Source organism: Copidosoma floridanum, unplaced genomic scaffold (assembly GCF_036245765.1).
Source record: "Copidosoma floridanum isolate Cflo_tuat_1 unplaced genomic scaffold, Cflo_Japanese_pri ptg000024l, whole genome shotgun sequence".
Taxonomy (NCBI): domain Eukaryota; kingdom Metazoa; phylum Arthropoda; class Insecta; order Hymenoptera; family Encyrtidae; genus Copidosoma; species Copidosoma floridanum.
In genome coordinates, this window is record NW_028321901.1 from 12,012,845 (window position 1) to 12,035,920 (window position 23,076).

Sequence of the window (23,076 nt, forward strand, 5' to 3'; positions counted from 1 at the left end):
TTCTCGCAGCAATAATTGCCTTATTTCTCCCTACCCCTCTCACAGTAATGGAAGGCCTCCCATCCCTTTCCTTGTCCCTTTCTCAAGTGCTAAGAGCCCATAGTAGTGTCCTTATCAAAGGAGCCGGACGTAGAACACTATGATATAAAAAAAAAAGAAATTATAGATGATGGTGGTGTTCATTAACACTAGCAGTGTAACTATGTATGGTGGTTTGGCTAACACTAGAAGTATAACTATACACAATGATGTTTGCTAACGCGAACACTAGTAGTATAGCTATATATGGTATTAAACTATCATTCGCTATCTATTGGAACTTAAAAGAAGCAGCAGAAACATTTCACAAATAATATTCCTGCGTAGGACTACCTGTATTTTTTACACCGTGCCTACAGATAATCAAGTGCTAAGCATAGAGCACGGTGTAAGTTATACAGCCTATCCAGGTAGTCACATGTCTGCTGTGAGCACATTTTTTTTTTAAATATTTGTGCTGTTTTATTAAAGATTCAGCATATGGCGAAATGTAAAACGAGGACCGTATATATAGATGTGCTACTAGTGTTAAAAAACACCACTAAATACAGTTTTCCTATACATAGTTATGCTACTAGTATTGGGTACGTTCTGTACACGGTGTAAGATAAGACAGGTGGTACGAAGTACTACCTCTATGCTTTGTGCGGTTTGTTGCAATTTTGTAGCAGTACCAAAGTTGACCACTAGGAGGATCGGTGTCGAAAAGGCAAGAGCAGACGAGAAAACAGTTGTTACGTAAAAGGTGCACCAAAGTGTAAATACAAACTCTAACATTTCTCACACTATTGTTCACGATAAGTTGTATTACTTATTACGTCACTGGCTTTGCTTGTCGAAAACTACGAAAAAAATTTGAAAAATGCACCCCATGTCAAATTACTTTAAATAGTAATTCTGGAAACTCTGTTGAACCAGAAGCATTATTAAGTAACTTAAAAAATAGGGGAGGACTCATCCGTGCAAATACTCTTTTTTACAAACTCTTTGATAAAATAGAAAAATGTTTCAGGGAAGCCATAAATAATCAGTTTGTCAATGTTTACGAATGTGTTGTTCAAAATCTTTTGCACAATAAGTTTCAGTTTCCCTGTAAACTATATAAAGAGGATGCAATATCCAAATCTATCTATTATAACACTAGCATGAGAATAAGACAGTACTTTAACATACAAAATAAGGATGTTTTAAAAGAAAGTAGAGAGAAAAAAAAAATTATCGAAATTGGTTTCAACCTAATTTTTAATTCATGAATTTACTGCCTTTATTGTATCTTATTTTACGTATTAGTAGTAAATTGTAAAATTTGTAAATAAATAGAGTTACGATTATATGATATGGTTTTTATATCTATATATTGTGCCTTTCTTACTCACACGCTATCTGACAAGTGTGATCGATACTGCTACAAAACTGCAAACCGTTGGAGGTGGTACCATAGAGATATAAAGAATAGACTGCTTAATAGCAGCCGGGGCAGTGAAGCTCGCGTAGAAAGAGAGAGAAGACGAGGGCAGTCAGTCTTTCTCTCTCGCACACTCGGGGAGAGGGGGCCCGAGGCAGACGGACGGAGAAGGGGCACAGTTGCATATATATGTAAACATATATATGTATGCATGATGTTTGTTTACTTAGTAGCAGACGATGCAGTGCAGGTCATATAGGTTGATGCATGACAGCTGAGCAATTCTCAGGATAGTTTTAATTATAAATATTTTGGAAGCAAGTTAATTATTTATTACAATGGTAAAATTATGTGTAGTATGTGCAGCAGAGCAAAGTTCAGCTAATAGCAACCGATCTTTTCATAAGTAAGTTATTTGAAGTCTTCCGATGACTTAAAGAATTAGGTATTTTATAAGATGCAACTGAAAATAAAAATTTAATTTTCGAGGATTCCAAAAGATGAACAAAGGAAAAAAGAATGGTTACAAAGTATTGGTCGAGAATCTTGCTACAGTGGTGCTGTAATATGCAGCGACCATTTCTCTTCAGATGATTTTTTTAACACTGATGGAATTACAACTTTGAGGCGTTAACGACCTTCTGCTACTCCCAGTTTGAAAATCAAGTAATTTTGTACTAGTGCACTTATGTTGTGATCCATCTGTAATGTATTTAATGAAAATTATGAATGATTTCAGTTTAAACTTTGTAAGTGTCACCAGCCAAGTAGATTCTAGAACTGTCAGTCATGAAGAAGTTATCATCCCTGTGGCGTCTACGCTTGACAACTTCTCAAGTATTGCCAGCCAGACTGATGGAAAAACGAAAAACCCATATGAAGGAGTCAGCATGCCTGCTGAGTCAACGCTCGACGACATTTCTCATCATAGTCTTGATGGTGAAACGTATGTGGTAGTTTGAAAATTACTCTTGTGAAATATGCATTTTTTATGAGTGTATTACACTATATTTCAGAGAAGCTTCTAAAAAAGAAGTGACTTTAAATGTAAATAAAAGAAAGAGCGATTCTTCAGATCAAAATATTAATCAGAATAAAAGGTTTGTTTACAAAACAATGCAGAGTGCAAATAAAAAACAATTTTTACATGTGTTTCTGTTTTAGGATGAAATCAGATCATAGTGAGCTAAAGGTTGGTAACAGAATAGCAGTAAAAACATCTCGTTTTACAACTGAGTACTTAAAGAGAGAGGATTTCACTTCAGATGAGGCATGGATTAAATTTGTGAGACATACAATTTACAAAAGACAGGAATCGAGGCGCGTGAGGCAAAAAAGTCGTCGAAAAATCGTGACAATGAAAACTTTTAAAGATATGCTTAATAATTTGAAGTCCAAGTACTTCATATCTGATTCTGATTTGACAAATCTTCAAGTTAGTTAATTAGAAAGTTTTCTTTTAATGGAGCTCTAAAAAAATTGAACAAATTTTTTTATTTAACAGTATGATTTTTTTATATGTATTTCATAATTAATTACGCAGGATTACAAAAAAATTGTAGCACACAAATAAGCAGATATATATCTACATTTATATATTCTCTGTGTAATGTAAGGCGTTGAATTAGATTTCGTTGTTCACATTGCTTCATCAGGTCAAGATTTTTTTTTTAAATCAGGATGAAATAACATTAGATATCATAGTGTCACCGTGTAAGGTACGATATGCGTGGCACATCGATACGCTTTGACACCCCATGACTTTTAGATGAAAAAAATCTTGATGTGATGGAGCAATTTGGACAACATTCGGATTCTTTGCCTCAAATTATATTGGGAATATATCTTCGCTCATTTGTATGCTGAAATTTTTTTTGTGGTCCTGTGTTATCAGTTGCTGCAACAATATAAAAAATGCGATTTTGTACCATGTGTAGGAAAGCCAAAAATATTTACTTTATTTTTAATGATTTTCTTAACCTTATTTTATTGGGTAGTTTTTGAAGACCATCGATTTTAAAGTTATTTTATGATTTATACTTTTTTTCAAACATGCTTTGTTTTACTAATTGATTTATTTTTTAAAATAATTTATACTATTGTTTTGATTTTTCAAATAATTTGTATATTATACAAAAAATTATACCTACTCAATTTATACCTTCTTTGCAAAGTATTTAATGTGTTAGTTATCTGATCAGTTCAAGGTCCCATTGACTGTCCTTGTGGAGACTGTTTATTCTGGTTTAGTAATAGTTGTCGTGCTTTATCCTTATATCATACACGTTTATCCGAAAATATCTGATTCCACCGTAACATTATTTTTTATACGTTTACATGTATAATAAAAAAGATAATAAATACATACAATTGTTATAAAGAAAATGTTACATCGAATTTTTATTATTATTATTGCAGGATACCACCCCTGAGAATGTTCAACAGTTATTAAGAGCAATGTTCTTCAAAAAAAAAAGTCATCCTTTCCCTACACAGATCAAAACATTCGCAATGTCACTTCATTTTCATTCCCCGGCCGCCTATAATTATTTGAGAAGTTCACACTTAAAAGCCCATTCCCCACCCTTCGACCTTGAGGCGCTGGACGCACTCTTGTAATTTTAAACCCGGAATTTCTACAGAAATTTTGGAACAAATTTCTCAAAAAGTAAAAAAAGCTGCTGAGAATAACAAAAGATTGGTTTTTAATTTAACTCTAGATGAAATGTCAATTCGTAAGTATATTGAGTGGGACCGAAGTTGTCAGGAGTATCATGGACTTGTTGATATGGGAACTCAGGAAAAAAATGATAGTGATGAAAACGTTCAGCCCGCAACAATGGTGTTGGTTTTCATGCTAGTGTGCCTTAACGAAAATTTCAAGGAACCGGTGGCTTATTACTTGATAGACTCATTATCAGCTCAAGAAAAAGCTTATATTACCAAAAACATTTTGATCTCGACTCATGAAAAAGGTATAGACGTCGTTTCTATTGCCTTTGATGGAGCTAGTACAAACATTTCTATGGCTGAAAAATTAGGGTCAAAGTTAAAATCGTCAGAATTTGACGGGTTGAGACCTTTTTTTCAGCATCCATGTACGAAAAAACCGGTATATGTTTTGTTTGACGCTTGTCATATGATCAAACTAATAAGAAATGCTCTAGGTAGTTATGGACAATTTGAAGATAAAGATGGGAATACTATCAAATGGGATCATATTGTAAATCTAGTTAAATTGCAAGAGTCCGAGGGATTACATTTGGCAACAAAAGTCCGCAGAAGACACATAAACTATCAAGATGAAAAAATGAAAGTTAATTTGGCTGCCCAAACTTTCAGTAATTGCGTTGCAAGTGCTTTAACTTATTTGCAAGATCACTTAAAGTTGCAAGATTTTCAAAATTCTCGTGGAACTGCTAAACTATGTAAATTTGTTAATGACATATTTGATGTACTTAATTCTAAAAATATTTATGCAAAATCAGAGTCAAAACTTCCAATCAGTAAGACAAATTTAAATGAATTGAAGTATAAGGTTACACTTTACATAGACTACATAAGTACTTTGAAAATTGCTGGTGTGCCTGTTTTACAATCAAAGCGTCGCACAGGATTCATTGGATTAATAATTGATTTGAAGAATGTTTGTAAATTTGCAGAGCAGTTGATAGCAGAAGAAAAAATAAATTTTCTTCTCACTTATAAATTGTCACAAGACCACTTGGAAACTTTTTTTGAATATATACGTCGAATGAACGGATGGAACAACAATCCAACAGCCAAACAATTCAAGTCTGCGTATAAAAAGCTTCTCTTACATGTAAACATGTCTACATCTTTTAACTCAAACTGCATACCACAAGATGACACACTTTTATTAAAGATAGATCCCAGTGAAGTCAAAGGTCAAAATAAATCTGAAAGTGCTGACAGAAGTAAAGAACATCAAATTTTTGAAATATTCACTGACCATGATTATACGAAGTCTGCACCATGGTACATTTCTGATTATGTCAATGATGTTGTGGAATACATCTCGGGATTTGTTGTAAAAAATGTTCGGTCAAAAATTGATTGCACTACTTGTAAACTTAAATTACAAACAACTGAATTTTATTCTCCTTTAATTCAGTGTACAGATAGGGGTGGCCTGATTTTTCCGTCAAAAAGTGTTGTAACTATCTGTAAGACAGCAGAAAGGGTTCTAAGAATGTATAAGAATAATCTGTTTACAGAAAAAAAGATCATAGATTTTCTGATTAGTAAATGTTTCAGACAACTGCCAAGAACACTTTTTAATGATGATCACATATATGATCAGCTAGCAATGTTTGATCATAGAACACAACTTATTAAGATTATATTAAATGAATTCTTCAATTTACGTATCCACCACGAGTGCTCACGATACAAGGATGAAATGAAAAGAATCAGAATGAAAAATAATAAAATTACATTGTTTTCTGGTCAGTAGTGTACATTAATAAATTATACAAAACTTTAATTTTTAATTATTCTTTTAAATTATTTAGAAATCATTTATCATCTAGGCATTGGGGTAATTTGAGAAATATGATATGTTTATTTTGTTGACATAAATGAATTAAAGCACGTATAATACAGCTGTCGCCTGTGCACTGCATCGTCTGCTACTGAGTAAACAAACATCATGCATACATATATATGTTTACATATATATGCAACTGTGCCCCTTCTCCGTCCGTCTGCCTCGGGCCCCCTCTCCTCGAGTGTGCGAGAGAGAAAGACTGACTGCCCTCGTCTTCTCTCTCTTTCTACGCGAGCTTCACTGCCCCGGCTGCTAATAAGCAGTCTATTCTTTATATGTCTATGGGCTGCACACTTTCAATCAGTGGGTGTAATCCGCAATCGCCGCCAGCAGTTACATATGTATACGACGTGACAACGTTGCGTGGTTGGGGGCGCTACTGTCGATTTACTGGTGATGTGATCCGCAATCTCACCAGCAGTAAAGCAGACGACGTCGGTCTACTAGCTCTTTTTCGTGACATTTTCTGATTGTAAACAAAGCAAAGCAGACGAAAGAATGTCGGAAAATGTCACGAAAAAGAGCAAGTAGACGGACGTCGTCTGCTTTACTGCTGGTGAGATTGCGGATCACATCACCAGTAAATCGACAGTAGCGCCCCCAACCTTGAAACGTTGTCACGTCGTACATATGTAACTGCTGGCGGCGATTGCGGATTACACCCAGTGTTGGGATTTAGTTCCGGCCAGACTTGGGAATTTTGAAAAAATTAAATATACAAATTTATCCTATTATTCAAAATAAATTGGACAGTGTTATCATTCTTGGGAAAGACAAGATTGATAAGCTCGATCAAACCAACGTTGTGTATCATTTTGCATGTGATTCTTGCTCTGCATCATATGACCCATTATTCTTTAAATTTTGTTCAAAAATTTTGAAAAAATTAAATATACAAATTTACCCTATTATTCAAAATAAATTGGACAGTGTTATCATTCTTGGGAAAGACAAGATTGATAAGCTCGATCAAACCAATGTTGTGTATCATTTTGCATGTGATTCTTGCTCTGCATCATATGTAGGTGAAACAAAGAGAGCATTGAAAAAAACGCCTGTATGAACATAAAAGTACCAAGAAAGATGAACTTGTTGTCGCTTCACACATGAAAAAATTCAACCATAATTTTAATTTTTCTCAAACAAAGATTCTAGACCGTGAACCTAATAAACAAAAAAGATTAATATCTGAAATGCTATACATACACTTTACTAAGCACACTATTAATAAGAAAGAAGATACCTTATTTCTCAATAACATATATAAAGATTTTATAAGTAATCTTTCTAAATAATACAATGTAGTGATGTACTGCTGTTATCTACATTCGTAAGAAACGTACATTTACTGTTTATATGTATATGCGTAAATAAATACATGTTTGACATTTACGTTATTCGTTCGAGGCGCCCAACAGTCTGTAACGATCGTCTTAACGATATAGACGTGAGTAATTGTTCAATTTTAAAATTATTTATATTACTATTTTATTCGTGACTACTTACTTATAATTAATTTTGCATTAATGTAGATATTTGTAAACATTGGCCCTGCAATGTAATTTATGAAATTTGTTGTGTTTTTTCTGTTAATAAAGTGAGCCTGATGAGGTTGGCGTTAAGACCAACGAAACGTTGCTCAAACTAACACCTGACTTTGGAGTTTTTATTCTCACTCCTAAATTAGCTCTTACTGATCGTGTGCTTATGCACAAAACCTCAAGAAATCATGGAAACAATTGGGAGCAGAACGGCACGTTCAACAAACACCGTAATGAAATCCGCCCCCAGATCAGAAAGGGGTCAACTCCAGGAAGGATTCTTTACACGAGTGGAACACCTTCATGGATCATCGTTAGCTAAAAAGCTGAAGACCTTGCAAAAACTACACAGCAACTTGACTCATTGTATGGGCCAATTGTCCTTTCTAAGAAAATGTAGGACACACAACTATTTGCCTCAACACATAGAAAATCTGAAAAGGTACTTTAATAATTTCTTCTTTCACAACAAATCGTCGAAGACTTTCTTTCAAAAACGAATTTACTCTTTTACCTGCAGTTTGCTCAATATTGAGATTGACGATTGTTATGCACATGTGTCCGTTCTTAAGAGAAATATTTTTACTATTAGACAAATAATAAATAATCTACATCCTAACAATTCATTAGTTCAAAGTTTCATAAGTAGTATATATTTTAACAATAGACAAAAAAGGCAGAAACTCAATCGTACATATAATAAAAAATTTTTATCAATACAAAAGTCATGTAACCAGAACCCCTACAATAATAACAACAAAAAAGAAAAAATGTTCCGAAATCTAACAGATCTTGATGTACCGAAAAACGTAAAAAATTGCGTAGTTTTAGGACCGCAATTTGCGTTAAAAACACAATCTTTGTCAAATAGTGAAATTATTTAAACAATTAAGAATGTAGAATATAGCTTGCGGAAAATCAACGATCTTAATAGTGAATTAAAAAGTAAAATAAGAACAAAAATCACACAAGCCATGAAAATTTATAATAACAAAAAATTAAAACTTGACAAAGTTAAACATTCAAATACTTTCAATTTAAAATGTACAAAAGCGTTCCTTAGAGAGAACAAAAATATTATGTTTACTCGTTCTGATAAGGGAAATGTGACTGTTTGCCTTGACAGAAACGTATATGTGCAGAACATGAAGTTGATGTTGAGTGACAACACTACTTACATAATGATAAATAAGAATCCATTACACTATTTACAATCAGATGTCCACAAAATTTTAATGAAACTGAACGACAACGAATTTTTAAATTTTAAATATCATAACAATCAATTAACGCAAACCAATACAAATTTACCTAGATGTTATGGGTTGCCAAAAATACATAAACCTTCCCTTTCATTTAGACCAATTATTTTATCCATTAATTCTCCTACACACACACTCGCCTCAATTCTCTATAATTCTCTTTCTAAAGTATTTGAAAAACCTTCTTCACATTTGAATAATAGCGTTGAACTTATAAAACAAATTAAAAATCTTAAAATACCGGAAAATCATATTTTTATTTCTTTGGAAATTATTTCTCTATTTACCAATATTTCGTTAGAATCAGTCATAAATAGTTTGGAAAAAAAAGATACATGCAAATCCACAGATTATCAAAAATTCCTTTTCATGAAATTGTAGAATGCACAAAATTTTTGTTCAATACTGTTTACTTCACCTTTCATAAAAAATTTTATAAACAGATTTTTGGTAGCCCTATGGGCTCTCCTGTCTCTCCACTATTCGCTGACTTAGTTTTAGAAGATCTTGAGACGGAAGCCCTACGCGTGTTAAAAGAAAATCATAATTGCGTTCCCTTCATATATAAAAGATACGTCGACGACACTCTCATATGTGTACATAAAGATCAGGCACAATTATTTTTACAGATTTTTAACAAACAGGACAATCACTTAAAATTCACCTGCGAAGTAGAGAAAAACAATTGTATAAATTTCTTAGACATAACAATTACACATAAAAACTTAAAAATAATCACGAATTGGTACGTCAAGCCAATTTCATCGAATAGATTAATTAATTTCAATTCTAACCACCCCCGATCTTTAAAAGTCAATGCAGTGTACAGTTTGGTTGATCGAGCTATTCTTTTGTCTGATAAATTATGCCACAGGAAGAATATTCTCATGGCAAAAAGAATTTTACGTGATAATGATTATACTGAACTTTTCATACAAAAATATATCAAGAAAAGACTTCACCAAATAAAAAATACTAATAATGATAATAACAACCTACTAAATGACCATCTACGTGATAAAATAAAAATTTCTATTCCATATAACCCATTATTCTTTAAATTTTGTTCAAAAATTTTGAAAAAATTAAATATACAAATTTACCCTATTATTCAAAATAAATTGGACAGTGTTATCATTCTTGGAAAAGACAAGATTGATAAGCTCGATCAAACCAATGTTGTGTATCATTTTGCATGTGATTCTTGCTCTGCATCATATGTAGGTGAAACAAAGAGAGCATTGAAAAAAACGCCTGTATGAACATAAAAGTACCAAGAAAGATGAACTTGTTGTCGCTTCACACATGAAAAAATTCAACCATAATTTTAATTTTTCTCAAACAAAGATTCTAGACCGTGAACCTAATAAACAAAAAAGATTAATATCTGAAATGCTATACATACACTTTACTAAGCACACTATTAATAAGAAAGAAGATACCTTATTTCTCAATAACATATATAAAGATTTTATAAGTAATCTTTCTAAATAATACAATGTAGTGATGTACTGCTGTTATCTACATTCGTAAGAAACGTACATTTACTGTTTATATGTATATGCGTAAATAAATACATGTTTGACATTTACGTTATTCGTTCGAGGCGCCCAACAGTCTGTAACGATCGTCTTAACGATATAGACGTGAGTAATTGTTCAATTTTAAAATTATTTATATTCCTATTTTATTCGTGACTACTTACTTATAATTAATTTTGCATTAATGTAGATATTTGTAAACATCGGCCCTGCAATGTAATTTATGAAATTTGTTGTGTTTTTTCTGTTAATAAAGTGAGCCTGACGAGGTTGGCGTTAAGACCAACGAAACGTTGCTCAAACTAACACCTGACTTTGGAGTTTTTATTCTCACTCCTAAATTAGCTCTTACTGATCGTGTGCTTATGCACAAAACCTCAAGAAATCATGGAAACAATTGGGAGCAGAACGGCACGTTCAACAAACACCGTAATTTTATTAATCTATAGTGGCCAGTAAGCGCCCAGGGTCATTGGGTGATAGGAGCTTGTGTTATTAATGAACATTCTATTAATTTACAGAGTGGTTGATAAGCTCCTCCGGTGATAGCCGCTTGTGTTATCATTTAGGATTTTACTATTTATTAAAGTTGTCAGCAAGCGCCCCGAGTCATCAGATCATAGGCACTTGCATAATTTAAGATTTTATTAGTTATTTTAGTGGCCAGTAAGTGCCCTGGATTATTAGGTGATAGGCGCTTGTGTTGAGTTTTTTTTTTTTTAATGTGTCCAGTAAGCGCCTCAGGTCAGTTGCTGATAGGCCCTTAGGTTATTAATTAACATTTTATTAATTCATAGAGTGGCCAGTAAGCGCCTTGGGTCACTGTGTGATAGGCATTAGTGTTATGAGTTAACATATTATTTTATAATTTGGCCAGTAAGCGCCCCGGGTGATAGGCACTTGTGTTATGAGAGTTAATATATTATCATTTTGTAATGTGGCCAGTAAGTGCCCTGGGTTATTGGATGATATAAGCGTGTGTTTTAAGTTAACATTTTATTATTTTTTAATGTGTCCAGTAAGCACCCTGGGTCACTTGGTGATAGGCCTTTGGGTTATTAATTAACATTTTATTAATTCATAGAGTGGCCAGTAAGCGCCCCGGGTCACTGTGTGATAGACATTAGTGTTACGAGTTAACACATTATTTTATAATGTGTCCAGTAAGCGCCCTGGGTGATAGGCACTTGTGTTATGAGTTAACATTTTATTATTTTTTAATTTGTCCAGTAAGCGCCCTGGGTTACCAGGTGGTAGGCACTTATGTTATTAATTGACATCTTATTATTTCATAGAGTGGCCAGTAAGCGCCCCGGGTCCCGAGTCATCGGGTGATAGGCGATGGTATATATATACATCAAATGCATACATCAGCGATAGTTCACAGCTTGGCCGGCGGTGGTGCTGATAAAGAAGCGCTCTGAAGTTTGCGGTTGGCAGCAAACTTTTGACCATCGCGGCCAACGCTGAGGCGATCCTGGATAACACGATTACATAGCTTTGTAAATCGTTTTTTTGTATTTTTATTGCATCTTAGATACTTCAAGAATCGATTTCTAGTGTCAACAATTTATTCTAAACAGATAAAAACTATCACTTTGTAGTTAAACAAAATAAATAAATAAATAATCTATCGAAAAATTTTTTCCTGCTCCATACAAATTCTCAGCATTAAGAATCCAGACCTTAAGTATCAAAAATACATTAAAACTACAAAAAACAATCAACAAAGTTTGCAGCCCATAACAGGCTATGTAATCGTGTTATCCAGCATAGCTCCCTTCCTTACGTGCGTGCTGTTTAATATTACTGCACACAGCGAATACCTTAACAGTATGAAAGAAGTCATGCGTAAAACGCCTTGATTCACATAACAACATTTTGGGAATCACGTATAGAGACGGTATAAGATGTACTGCAACAAATACAGAATGGTCTGCTAGCTTATACACTGTGACACACTACCTACACTCCTGCCTGCAAAGTGTTGTGTATACGAAAATAAAAAATAAAGGGTCAAATATTTTCAATTGCTTCGACCACCTATGGATAAAGTTTTAATTGCTTCTGTTTCAAAATAGCAAAAAAGAAATATTTTTGAGAAGAAAAATTGGCTTATCTTTGACAGGTGATAACACAATAAAAACGGAACACTTCGAATTGCTTCTACCGCCAATGAACTGCTTTTGACCTCTTCTTAATTGCTTCGGTGAGTTTAATAACAGCTTCGTTGTTATAAATAATTTATTGATAGACATTGGATTTCCAGCAATAATCTAGGAAATAGTTGTGACGCGCACATGCGTGAATGTCAAGTACTTTATACATAATAACACAAAGTTTCAGCTTAAGGACGTTCGGTAGAGATAGCGGGGGGAAACATTTGCGGAGCAAGGGAAAACGAGCGATGACCGAAGATTTGACAACGCCGTACGGGTCTTTAATGTGTGAGCGTTCATGTACACGCATTAGGTGTCTGCTCGTCTGCTCCGTCGGTTACGACAGTGTTATACGTGTATGTTCAATGTTTTTGAGATAAAACAGTAAGTATTTGACTTTGATTCGTTATGAAAATGTAATGAAAATGAATAAATAAGTAATTAAAAAGACTTGTGACCATTGTATTTATTTCCGTGGTTTTCATTCGTAAAAATGCCTAAAGCCAAACAGTATAACCTCGAAAGTACGACAAATGAGAAAGGAACAGAAATAATCATAAATTTGAAATTTTATACGAAAAAATGAATAACGTGTTATTACAGTATATTGTTATTTTTTTTATGGGGAGGGGGGGACGTAATGTATATACGCTCATACACGTGTATAAGATTGTATTTTATACCAAAATGCGTAAAATCTACGGTAATTTTAAAACATTTACTGATTGACGTCCCAGAGCATTTTGAATTTCCCGCCACTTGCGACGTTGCCATTGCGTTTCTATCGAACTTTTATTAATTTTTTTATACATTACCGAATTCGTCGCGAAACGCGGTATGCATTAAACTCATAACATACTATCTGTGACATATAAAAAAAATTGGCGAAATTCACTGGGCAAATTTGCTCAAAACTGAGTTTTAATCAGTTTTCCCATAAGCGACCGTGTTAAAATGACTGAGCTTCGAAATTGAATATCTCAAAAACAAAACAGACGAATTTTTCAAAATTTTGACTGGTTTATTGCAACAACAACAAAAACAGCTGGTCAAAATTTCAGAAAAATTCCCTGGAAAATTCTATCTCTACCGAACGTCCTTAATTGGTTTTAAACTTTTTGCGGCAAAAATCAAATAAAGGTCCTCCTGAAAAATGGCCATGAAAAAGTTGTTAGCCAACGTAGGTACATGTTTCAAACGTATTTTGTTTCGTCTATATTTAATTTACAACAACCTAAAATGACACGCGTTTTTACCATTCAGAATTGTCTTAAAAATTGATTGAAAAAAAAGCACATTTCGATTTGAGGAAAACATGCGGAAAATGGGCGAGGCCTCCAGCGGCGGCTAGTCGTGCCGCCGATTTCACTGACCAAAGAGCAAAAAGCCGTTTTTTGTAATCAATTTTTAAGATTTTGCATTAATCCAATGGTTCAGAAAAACAATTTATGTTATTGTAATAGAGTGTACTACACTTATTAAATTATGTACTTTACAAGTCTGCTGCGATTAGACGTAATTCTATGATGAGACTATGGACGTAAATCATTTTAAATGTTCTTCAAAAAATTTTAAAATACTTTTTTATTTTCAAACATCGTGTTAAATAAAAAAAACTTGTGTTAACTATACAAATGTTTTTTTTTGTGAACTGTAGCATGAACAGTTATTGTAATCTTTAATTTTTCTCTACTATTAATACACTAAATGTATGTCAATGCGGTGCGCTACTTTATAATATTTTCATAAAAACTGTGATATTCTTGTGGAATGACACCACTCTGGCACATATCTCTAAGATTTTTTTTTTTCATTATTTAATTGAATTTTTGTATTGTATGCTTTGTTAAAATGAAATAAAGGATGACCATGGTATTATTAAATCAGATTTGAGAGGCAAACATAAGAACTGATAAAAAGCACATATTTTAATAAGTATAGTACACTCTATTACAATAACATAAATTATTTTTCTGAACCATTGGATTAATGGAAAATCTTTGTTCGTTTATATAGGTATACCTATTGTGAATTTCAGTGCTACCACAACAAAACTTGATAAAAAAAAATTACTCCCGAGTTGGCTTCTTCTTCAACCCGAACCTGAGTTGGCTCCTTTTTCAACCCAAATTTCGAGTTGGCTCCTTTTTCACCAAGTATCTGAGTTGGCTCTGTCTTTTACCCAACCGTCGAGGTGGATAGAGATGAAAAACGGGGAAAGAATCATACAACCTTTGAATACAGTAAAAGTTTATTTTAAGTCTGAAATACCTAAAAGTATAAACATCTACTTTGTATACTGCCCAGTTAGACTTTTCGTTCCAGCAGTGATTAGATGTTACAGATGCCAGAGGTTTGTACACGGTCATTTGGCCTGTAGAGGAGGGGTGAGATGTGAGAGATGTGCTGGGGATCACGAGACATCGTCGTGTAGGGCTGAGGGATTGAAACGCGCTAATTGTAGTGAAGCACATGAAGCATTAGTTATAAGGTGCATCTTGTTTAAATTTGCTGCCGGGCTAAATGCAGTTAAGGCAGAGCTCCACCTGGGGGGTGACGAAGCTACGGACATAGCGGTGAAATTTTTTGAGGAGCGATTTGGGGCGGAGGGAGCAAAGGAGCTTAGGCGTTTACTGGGAGGTGCACGGCGTGGAGGGGAGAGGAGCGAGGCGTGTGTGATGCGTAGTCAGACCGGAGACGGCGACCTCCTGGAGGAGTAGGTGTTAAAGAACGAGAGAGACACGCGAGGGAACAAAACGGGTAAAAAGACCATGATATACAAAAATCAGTTGGAAACGAATCACCGCGAGGGAGAGGGGAATGCTATGGGTCTGAAGAATGCCAGGGTTGTTGATACAGCGCTTTTAGAGGCATGGGGAGGGGAAACACAAGACGACAACAGAAAAAATCGGACGATATTTATTAGTGACGATCTTGTGTTGACAACGGAACAAATTGACAATATTGCTCAACGTAGGGCAATTGAAATGCTAAATAGAGGGGAGGGGACAGTTTGGAAAAGCCAAATAACTCAAAGCGAGGTCGAGGGATTAGACAGTGTAAATAAACACAACTAACGTTGCCTATCGGGGCCGTGGGTTGAGAGGTCGGTGTGCGGAGTGGGATGGAATGACGTGGTGGCTGGTGCGGTGCGAGGGGCAGGCCGGGCGGATGAGGAGGGTGGCGGAATAGAGGAGTGAGGCGGGTGGACGATGGAGATGGAAATCGGGAGGAGAGCGAATGTTGTAAGGAAAAGAGGGCGAAATGAATGAGAGGGTGAGATACTAACTACGAAAAAGAAATAGACTAGGTTAGAAAAGCAACAGTAGAAAAGGGGGATTAGGGAGAGGCAACAAGATTATGGAAATGGAGGGTGGGGAGGGGCGGAAAAAGCTTAATGCGAGCAATGAAAGTATAAACCCGGCAACCGGCTTTATAAGTAAACATACAACAGACGACTTGAGGGAAAAAAAACGTATGTAAGTAAATCCAAAGTAGAAAACGGTGTAAATAAAATAAAAGATTGTATATAACATTGAATTTAATACTACGATTAGATAGAGTTTTGTTTTTCTTTTATCTAATTATTTATTTATTTAGAGGAAAAAGGGGAAAAAGAGGAAAAAAAAAAAATTATTACAAGTACAAAGAGTAAAGTACCGTAAAGACTACGACGTGATTTGTTTATCAGAAACGCGGCTAAAGGAAAGTAGTAAATTTACAAGTATTACAAACTTCAACCACATCAGAAAGGAAAGAGAAAACAATGCTAAGGGAGGGGGTCTTATAATACTGATAAGAGATAATATACAATACGAGGAAATTGAAAGCCCAATCGAAACAAATCCTGCAGAGATGGTGTGTACAAAACTGGCAAAGGGCAATGAAAACATTACAGTCATAAATATTTATGTACCACCAAATGTAAACATATCCAAAGAGAAATTTAATAAAATATTTAACCACTCTATAAGCTTTCAAAGGGTAATAATTACTGGGGACTTAAATACTTAACATGAAAACTGGGAAAGCAAGAAAACTAACAGGAGAGGCCCCTTCTACTAGAGATTTTAAATGAACAAGTAGAATTTACATTGATCAATACCAGGAAGCCAACTAGAATACATAGTAAAAAAAGTGCCCCTGATGTCACGATTTGCTCGAATAACTTACTGGGACAAATTGAATAGGACACTCATTTAGATACAATTGGGGAGTAACCATAGACCTCAAATAATAAAAGTAACTACGCACGGGTTTTATTTAATGCCAAGTAGAAATTTCATGGGATTAAATAGAGTAGACTGAAAAATGTTTACAGTGACTATGCGAGAAAATATGGAAGGTATGCCTTAATAAAATAACGATGATTGGGCTCTTACGTACACTGCATTCATAGAAAAAATATACAATTGCCTAAAACGGTCAAACGCGAGACTTGACGCAAGTAATAAAAGGAAAGCGCCCCCGGCAGCTTTATGGTGGGATAAAGGCTGTCAAGAGGCTATAGAAGAGAGGATAAAAGCGATGAAAGATTATTTAAAAAATGCAAGTACCGAAAAATACAAAAAATATAGACAGGCGTGCATAAACGCTAAAAACTATACTAGCAAAATCAAAAGAAAAAAATTTAAAGAATTCTGCGGTAATCTAAATCCTCATCAGTCTATCAATAATAATTTTAAATTTTTTTAAAGATACAACAACCGCTTTACTAAAGAGGACCAAAAAAGTGCAAATAAATTTTTACTTGAGAATAATGAAAATATTGAAAATATCATTCAAAAGATATGTTATAAAAATAATTACAATTTTGAGGAAAGTGATGAAATTTCAGTACCCTCTAAAATGTCTATTCTGACACAAAATATATCAGAGCTAAAAGTCATGAATGCAATTAAAAGATCAAAAACAATTTCAGCACCAGGAAGTGATAGAATAAGTAACAAAATTCTAAGAGAACTACCAAAAGAAGCCAAGTTATGGCTGACAGAATTTCTAGACTTTGCTTATAGAAACAATGATATTCCTAAATCGTGGAAAAATTATATCGTAAGTTTATTACCGAAAAGGGAGGGGTCCTTCAGACCAACATAGCAACGAGCAACATAATTTTCAAAATCTTAGAGCGCGTAATTAGCGATAGACTGACGTGGGCTAGTAAAAATCTAAATTTAATACCGAATAACTTTTATGGATTTAGAAGAGAAAAGTCGTGCGAGGGGTGCTTTGCTATACTATATACAGATATAATGATTGCTAAACAAAAAAAGGAAAACGTAGGTGCAATATTTTTAGAAATTAAAGAAGCATACAACAGTGTAAATATAGAAATACTAGACAATATTTCGAGAAAGGCAGGATTTCCCCCACAAACCATAGAGTTTGTAAAAAATATTACGTTAAATAGAAAAATCCAATTTTTTTACCAAGGAGTAGAGGTGGGTAAGGGTACTGCCAACAAGGGCCTCCCTCAAGGATCCATCCTAAGTCTGATCCTATTTAATATATACTTAGCCGAAATAAATAGGGTACTGGACTATCGTATACAAATTTTGACACTTGTTAATGATGTGGTAATATACTATTCCAACAAAACTTTCCGGAAAGTCGTTGCAATGTAGTAAATAGCGCTAAATAAACTGAGCGATTGGTTGAGAAAAAAAGGTTCAACATTATCGGTGGATAAGACAAAGTTTATGTACTTTTCATTAAACAAGTCCAACTTAACCGAGGAATCCCAGCTAAAAATTTGTCATAAGTTCTTACACAAGTTCTTATGAAATTTCATACGTAATTTCTTACAAATGTTCTTATGTAAGTTCTCATATAAGTTCTTTAAATAGGACTTATGTCAGAACTTGTACACGATCTTATATTTGCTTATCAACCAAGAATTTACATAAGATCTTATGTAAGTTTTTATTTAAGTTCTTATAAGAGTTCGTGTAACAGTCGTTAAACGTATTTAATTACTATCTACATACATACACGGTGAATTTCAAAATTTTTCCTCCATAAAAGCTGTTAGAATAGTTAATATAAATTAGTAAACACAAAAAAAGCATCTTTTACCTCCACTAAGGGGATCTGAACCTGGTCCGCAGAATCTCCAGTCAAGTGTCTTACCCACATGGCCAGAGTGGATTTGAAACACAGGAAATAATTGACGTCTTCATAAGGTACTTCTTAAGCTAATGTTTATTTTTTTATATTGTGGAGAACATTTACCACCTTGGTTACCTCATTGGTTAATAAACATTTTATAAATGTACATACATATAACATTGTTTTGAGTCTGATAATGCGTTTCTCGACAATAAATCTAGCAGTTGATTTTACAACTTCTTTTTGTTCACGAATTTTATTTGAACTTTATTTATACTTTTTATTTTAAGGAAAAAATAATCAATTTTTAAAAGTGTAATAAATTTATTGTAATTGCTACAACAAAGTTGAAGATTAACTTTTTCTTTTCAAACATTAATGCCGGTATTGAAAACCAGCAGCAAAAATAATTTCTCTTTTACTCATACATTACTCAAAAAATTATATAAATTCTTTAAATATAAGTTTATACATAAAATAAAGTTTTTTAAAAAGTATTTGATATAAATAAGAAGTGGAATAATGTTTCTTAACTAGAAAAAAGCAATAACTTGAGGACTTAATAACATCGATGTTAGTATCAAATGTACCTGTTGGCATGTACGACTTTTCGATAGACAGTATATATAGTGTGTAAGACAGCGCCACAGGCAAGGGATACTTGCGGGCCCTAGAGTCAGTACAGTGTAAGCTACCGTGCCTTCTAAATCTCTCGTCAGCTCTCTTTATTGCTTTGTCCGTTTTGTCAGTAGTAAGTCTGTAAACTGTATCAAGTCGGTTGTGTTTTACGTCGGTCGGCAGTCTAATTAAATAAACTTTTTGTCTTACTTTAAAATACTCGTTTTTATTTCGCGCACCCCCTTTACTCACACCTCTTCAAGTTACGGGCCCCAGACTCGCATCACCGCGCGTGATCTCTTCTTTTTTTTTGTGTGGGTGAGTGTGACAAAAGGGAGGATGGCGGAAAGGGCTAAGACAGCAAAGGATGGACAAGAGAGTCCAATTGAGGAAGCGGCTGAGAGCGTGACCCCTGGTGACCAGGCCGAGTCCGTTGTCGACCAGGCGTTGTTGACGCCGGTCGAGGATAGGGGAGCAACTCTGGACGCCGGAACCGAGATCAGCGATAGGTCAACACTTTGTCCTTTCGAGTGATGCCTAGGTTGGACGCTACGACGTCAGGTAACAAAGGGGATTTCTTGTGCATTTCGAGAAATGCGCGGGATTCTAAGAAACACGTGGCGTCGGTAGCGCGACACGCACACGCAAGGATCGAGAGGGGGACAACAGATTGTGGCTGAGGAGAGAGTTCAGTCTGTCTCTCTCCCTCTCGTGATGACGCGAGGCTTGTTGACTGAAAATATATAACGAGGCCGTTTATGTTTTGTTTTCGTGTTCTTGTCGCCTCGACTGTTGCGTGCGCGTTACAATATAAATGTCTGAACTGGGAAAGTTTGAACGTGTGTCGGCAGAAAATTATATATGTCCTTTCCCGGTGCTTTTAATTAATTGAACTCTAGGCAATAACTATTCAAGGCGGTTTTCAGATTTAGTCAGAAAAGGCTGATATTTTCAAAGCTTACATTTTCTTTTAGACGAGCAAACTATCGATGCTCTGTCGAGAATATGTCGGGGAATTTCATCGCAAGTCAAGTCAGAGGGGCGACAACAAGATGCCATCTTGTTGGTGGATAAAAGGGGAATAATGGCATGTGTCGGGCAAAGGGATATTCCCGCCAAAGGTGTGTAGACAAAATTATTTTCCGTGTGACTCGCACAGTCACGTTAGACTTGTGATCGGTCGCGCGCGGCTGTGTGAGTGCCCAGCGTGCAATCGTGCTTTGTGTTCGAGCACGAGAACACGCTTCGGGCCACGTTGACTAGATTTGGCTTGCGTTTGGTCGATTTCTAGTTGACTCCCTAAAAACAATGTCCATCTTTTGTTTTGGATTACCTGATCGGTGACGATTACAAATACATCATTGAATTTATTTGTAAAAAGGGAGGCAAAGTGACGTTGCCAGAAAATCTATTCAGGGAAGACGGGGGAAGCGAGAAACCTGCTCGTGATAAACCCGGGTTATTTGAAAAGTCGGTCGATGTGTTTAAAATGTCAGATGAAAAAAAGTCCGAAATGTCAGAAGTCCGAAACTTTGATGAGATAAATGTAGACAGTGAAAATCTTTGGCAGAAATTAGGCGGAAATAAGTCTGTACACGAAGCAGCCCCCTCTTCCCCGTCACGCACACCGGAAAATACCCAACTTAAAGTAAAGAAAGTGCAAACCATTGAAAACAAATATAAATGGATAAACGTCAGCAAAACGAAGTTGCATATAGCAGATAAACAGAAAAATGAAAATTTTTCAGAAAACATCATGCTGGCTAGGTTCGACTCGATGATGGCCGCGATTAGTCAGATGATCGAAAGGCAGGAGAAAGCAAACGAGGAGGCAAAGAAGGCAGAGGAAGAATGGGCAAGGAAGGCAGAGGAAGAAAGGCAGGAGGTTCAAAGAACTTAAGAAGGGGGAGATGCCACTTACAACGGCCGCGATTCGTATAAAATTGCATGAAATTAAATTTTACAAAGGGAAAGAATCGGTTGCCAAATTCATAGAAAAATTTGAGGAACTGGTCAGAAATTATGAGACTATAAGTACGTCTGGTCCCTTTACTGAAGAAGAAAAGTGAGATGCCTTTTATACTGCCGTAATCGGAGCGGTACCTAGCGTGCAGGTGACAGACTTCACGCTTAAAATGTAAAGCAGAGATGGAAAGGGTATGACATATGAAAACCTTATGTCGTACATGTTAAAGGTCGAGTCAGAAGGCCTAGCAGAAGCCACTGGAGGTCGCCCCACGAGGGCAGCTTTGACTGCCTCTTGGCCCCAGGACCGCCTCCGCTGCTTCAACTGTGATGACTGGGACCATATGGCTGACAAGTGTCCGAAGACAGGTACCGGACTCAGGAAGTGCTACACGTGTGGCACGTTCGTGCATGATATCCCAGCTCACAAGAGATGCAGCCCGAGATGTGGTGAGCAAAATAAGTCTGATTCATGGGATTTCAAAAGGCAGGGGCGTGGAAGTCGAGGGAATCGTGGTGGCCATGGCAGTGGTCGAGGCTGCTCCAATTCCCGAAACTTTGGGCAGAAAAGGGACTCTAGCAACGTCAGGGACGAAAAAGATCCCAAAAGGCAGAAAGTTTCTGACCAGGGCCGGAAGAAAAAGGGAAAACGAGAAGCTTCAGGGTCAAATAAAGGTGAGTCTCTGACGTTGGTCGAGCCCCCCAATACTCTGTTTTCAAACTCTGTAGGTTGGATAAATAATTCAGAATCAGATGGAGAAAATAAGATTAAATTTGTCGCTGATTCGGGAGCGACTGATTACTTTGAAAAGTCAGAAAAATTCTTTACAAATATTGACAGAAACAAAATTGGTAAAATAAAATGTGCAAACTCAGACTCATCCGCAGACTTGAAAACGGAGGGAGTGGGAAATTTGCTGCTTAAAAATTGCAATAACGACGTTGAGTTGAAGGGAGTGGTGTGTGCTCGCGACTTGATCGGGAATTTATTGTCGCTACGGAAATTTGCTGATATGGGCTTGTCGATCTATTTAGATGACAAGGAGATTAGTATTTTCGATCCTAATACTGAAAATGTATGGATATCGGGAATATATGAAAAACCCTATTGGATGGTTGAATTTGTTAAGCCGGACAACAAAAGAATGAAAGTCTTGACGGCTGAGTCGAAAGCACACACTATTCCTGAAAATTCAACTGCAGATTTAAAATTAAATAATAAGTCGGAAAATTTAGAAAGCTCGGTCGGTAAGTTAAATAATGACAGTTTTGAAGATGTATTATTAATAAATGACAGAAAATTTCACGAAGTCGGAAAAGTCCTGACCGAAGAAATAAAAGACATTTAAAGTCCGTTTAGCGAAAATCATAAAAAATTTAAAGACAACAACGGGGCCATGCTGTGACATGTCAGACTGGGCCATGCTTCGTTCGGGTATCTAAGGGAACTGCAGAAAAACTATCCGGAATTAAAAAGTCTGAAAGAAGCCGTATTTAATGATGTGATTAAGACTTGTGATGTGTGTTTAAGAACAAAATCCCAAAAACTGCCTTTCCCTTCGGTACGCGAACGAGCATCCCAACCCCTGCAAATAATTCATTCAGATACAATGGGAATTATTAGTCCGCCCTCTTACCCAAAAAGATACAAATTTATTTCGGTATTTATTGATGATTATTCCAAGTTTGCAATTGCTTACCCGATGAAAAACAAAAGTGATACGGGTGAATGTTTAGATAATTTTGTTAAAGGCTGTAGAAATCTTCTCGGGTTTGAAGCTAAAGTGTGTTATCTAAGGTCTGGTCAGGGTACCGAGTACACGGGAGGCTCCATGCGAAAAATATTAAATGACCTTGGAGCTGAACTC

The 23,076-nt window shown here is 35.5% G+C and overlaps 2 protein-coding genes across 4 annotated transcripts in view; one reads left to right on the forward strand and one right to left on the reverse strand.

Annotated features, from left to right (window-relative positions):
* The window catches only part of SNF4Agamma (SNF4/AMP-activated protein kinase gamma subunit), a 763,121-nt gene that overhangs the window by 458,869 nt on the left and 281,176 nt on the right, over positions 1-23,076 (reverse strand). The window lies entirely within an intron of this gene.
* Positions 1,890-3,017, forward strand: LOC106636409 (uncharacterized). The gene is made up of 5 exons (XM_089595080.1): positions 1,890-2,110; positions 2,184-2,390; positions 2,461-2,544; positions 2,609-2,879; positions 2,988-3,017. Exons 2-5 carry the CDS (start codon positions 2,335-2,337, stop codon positions 3,015-3,017), a joined length of 441 nt encoding a protein of 146 aa, XP_089451206.1. The 5' UTR covers positions 1,890-2,110; positions 2,184-2,334.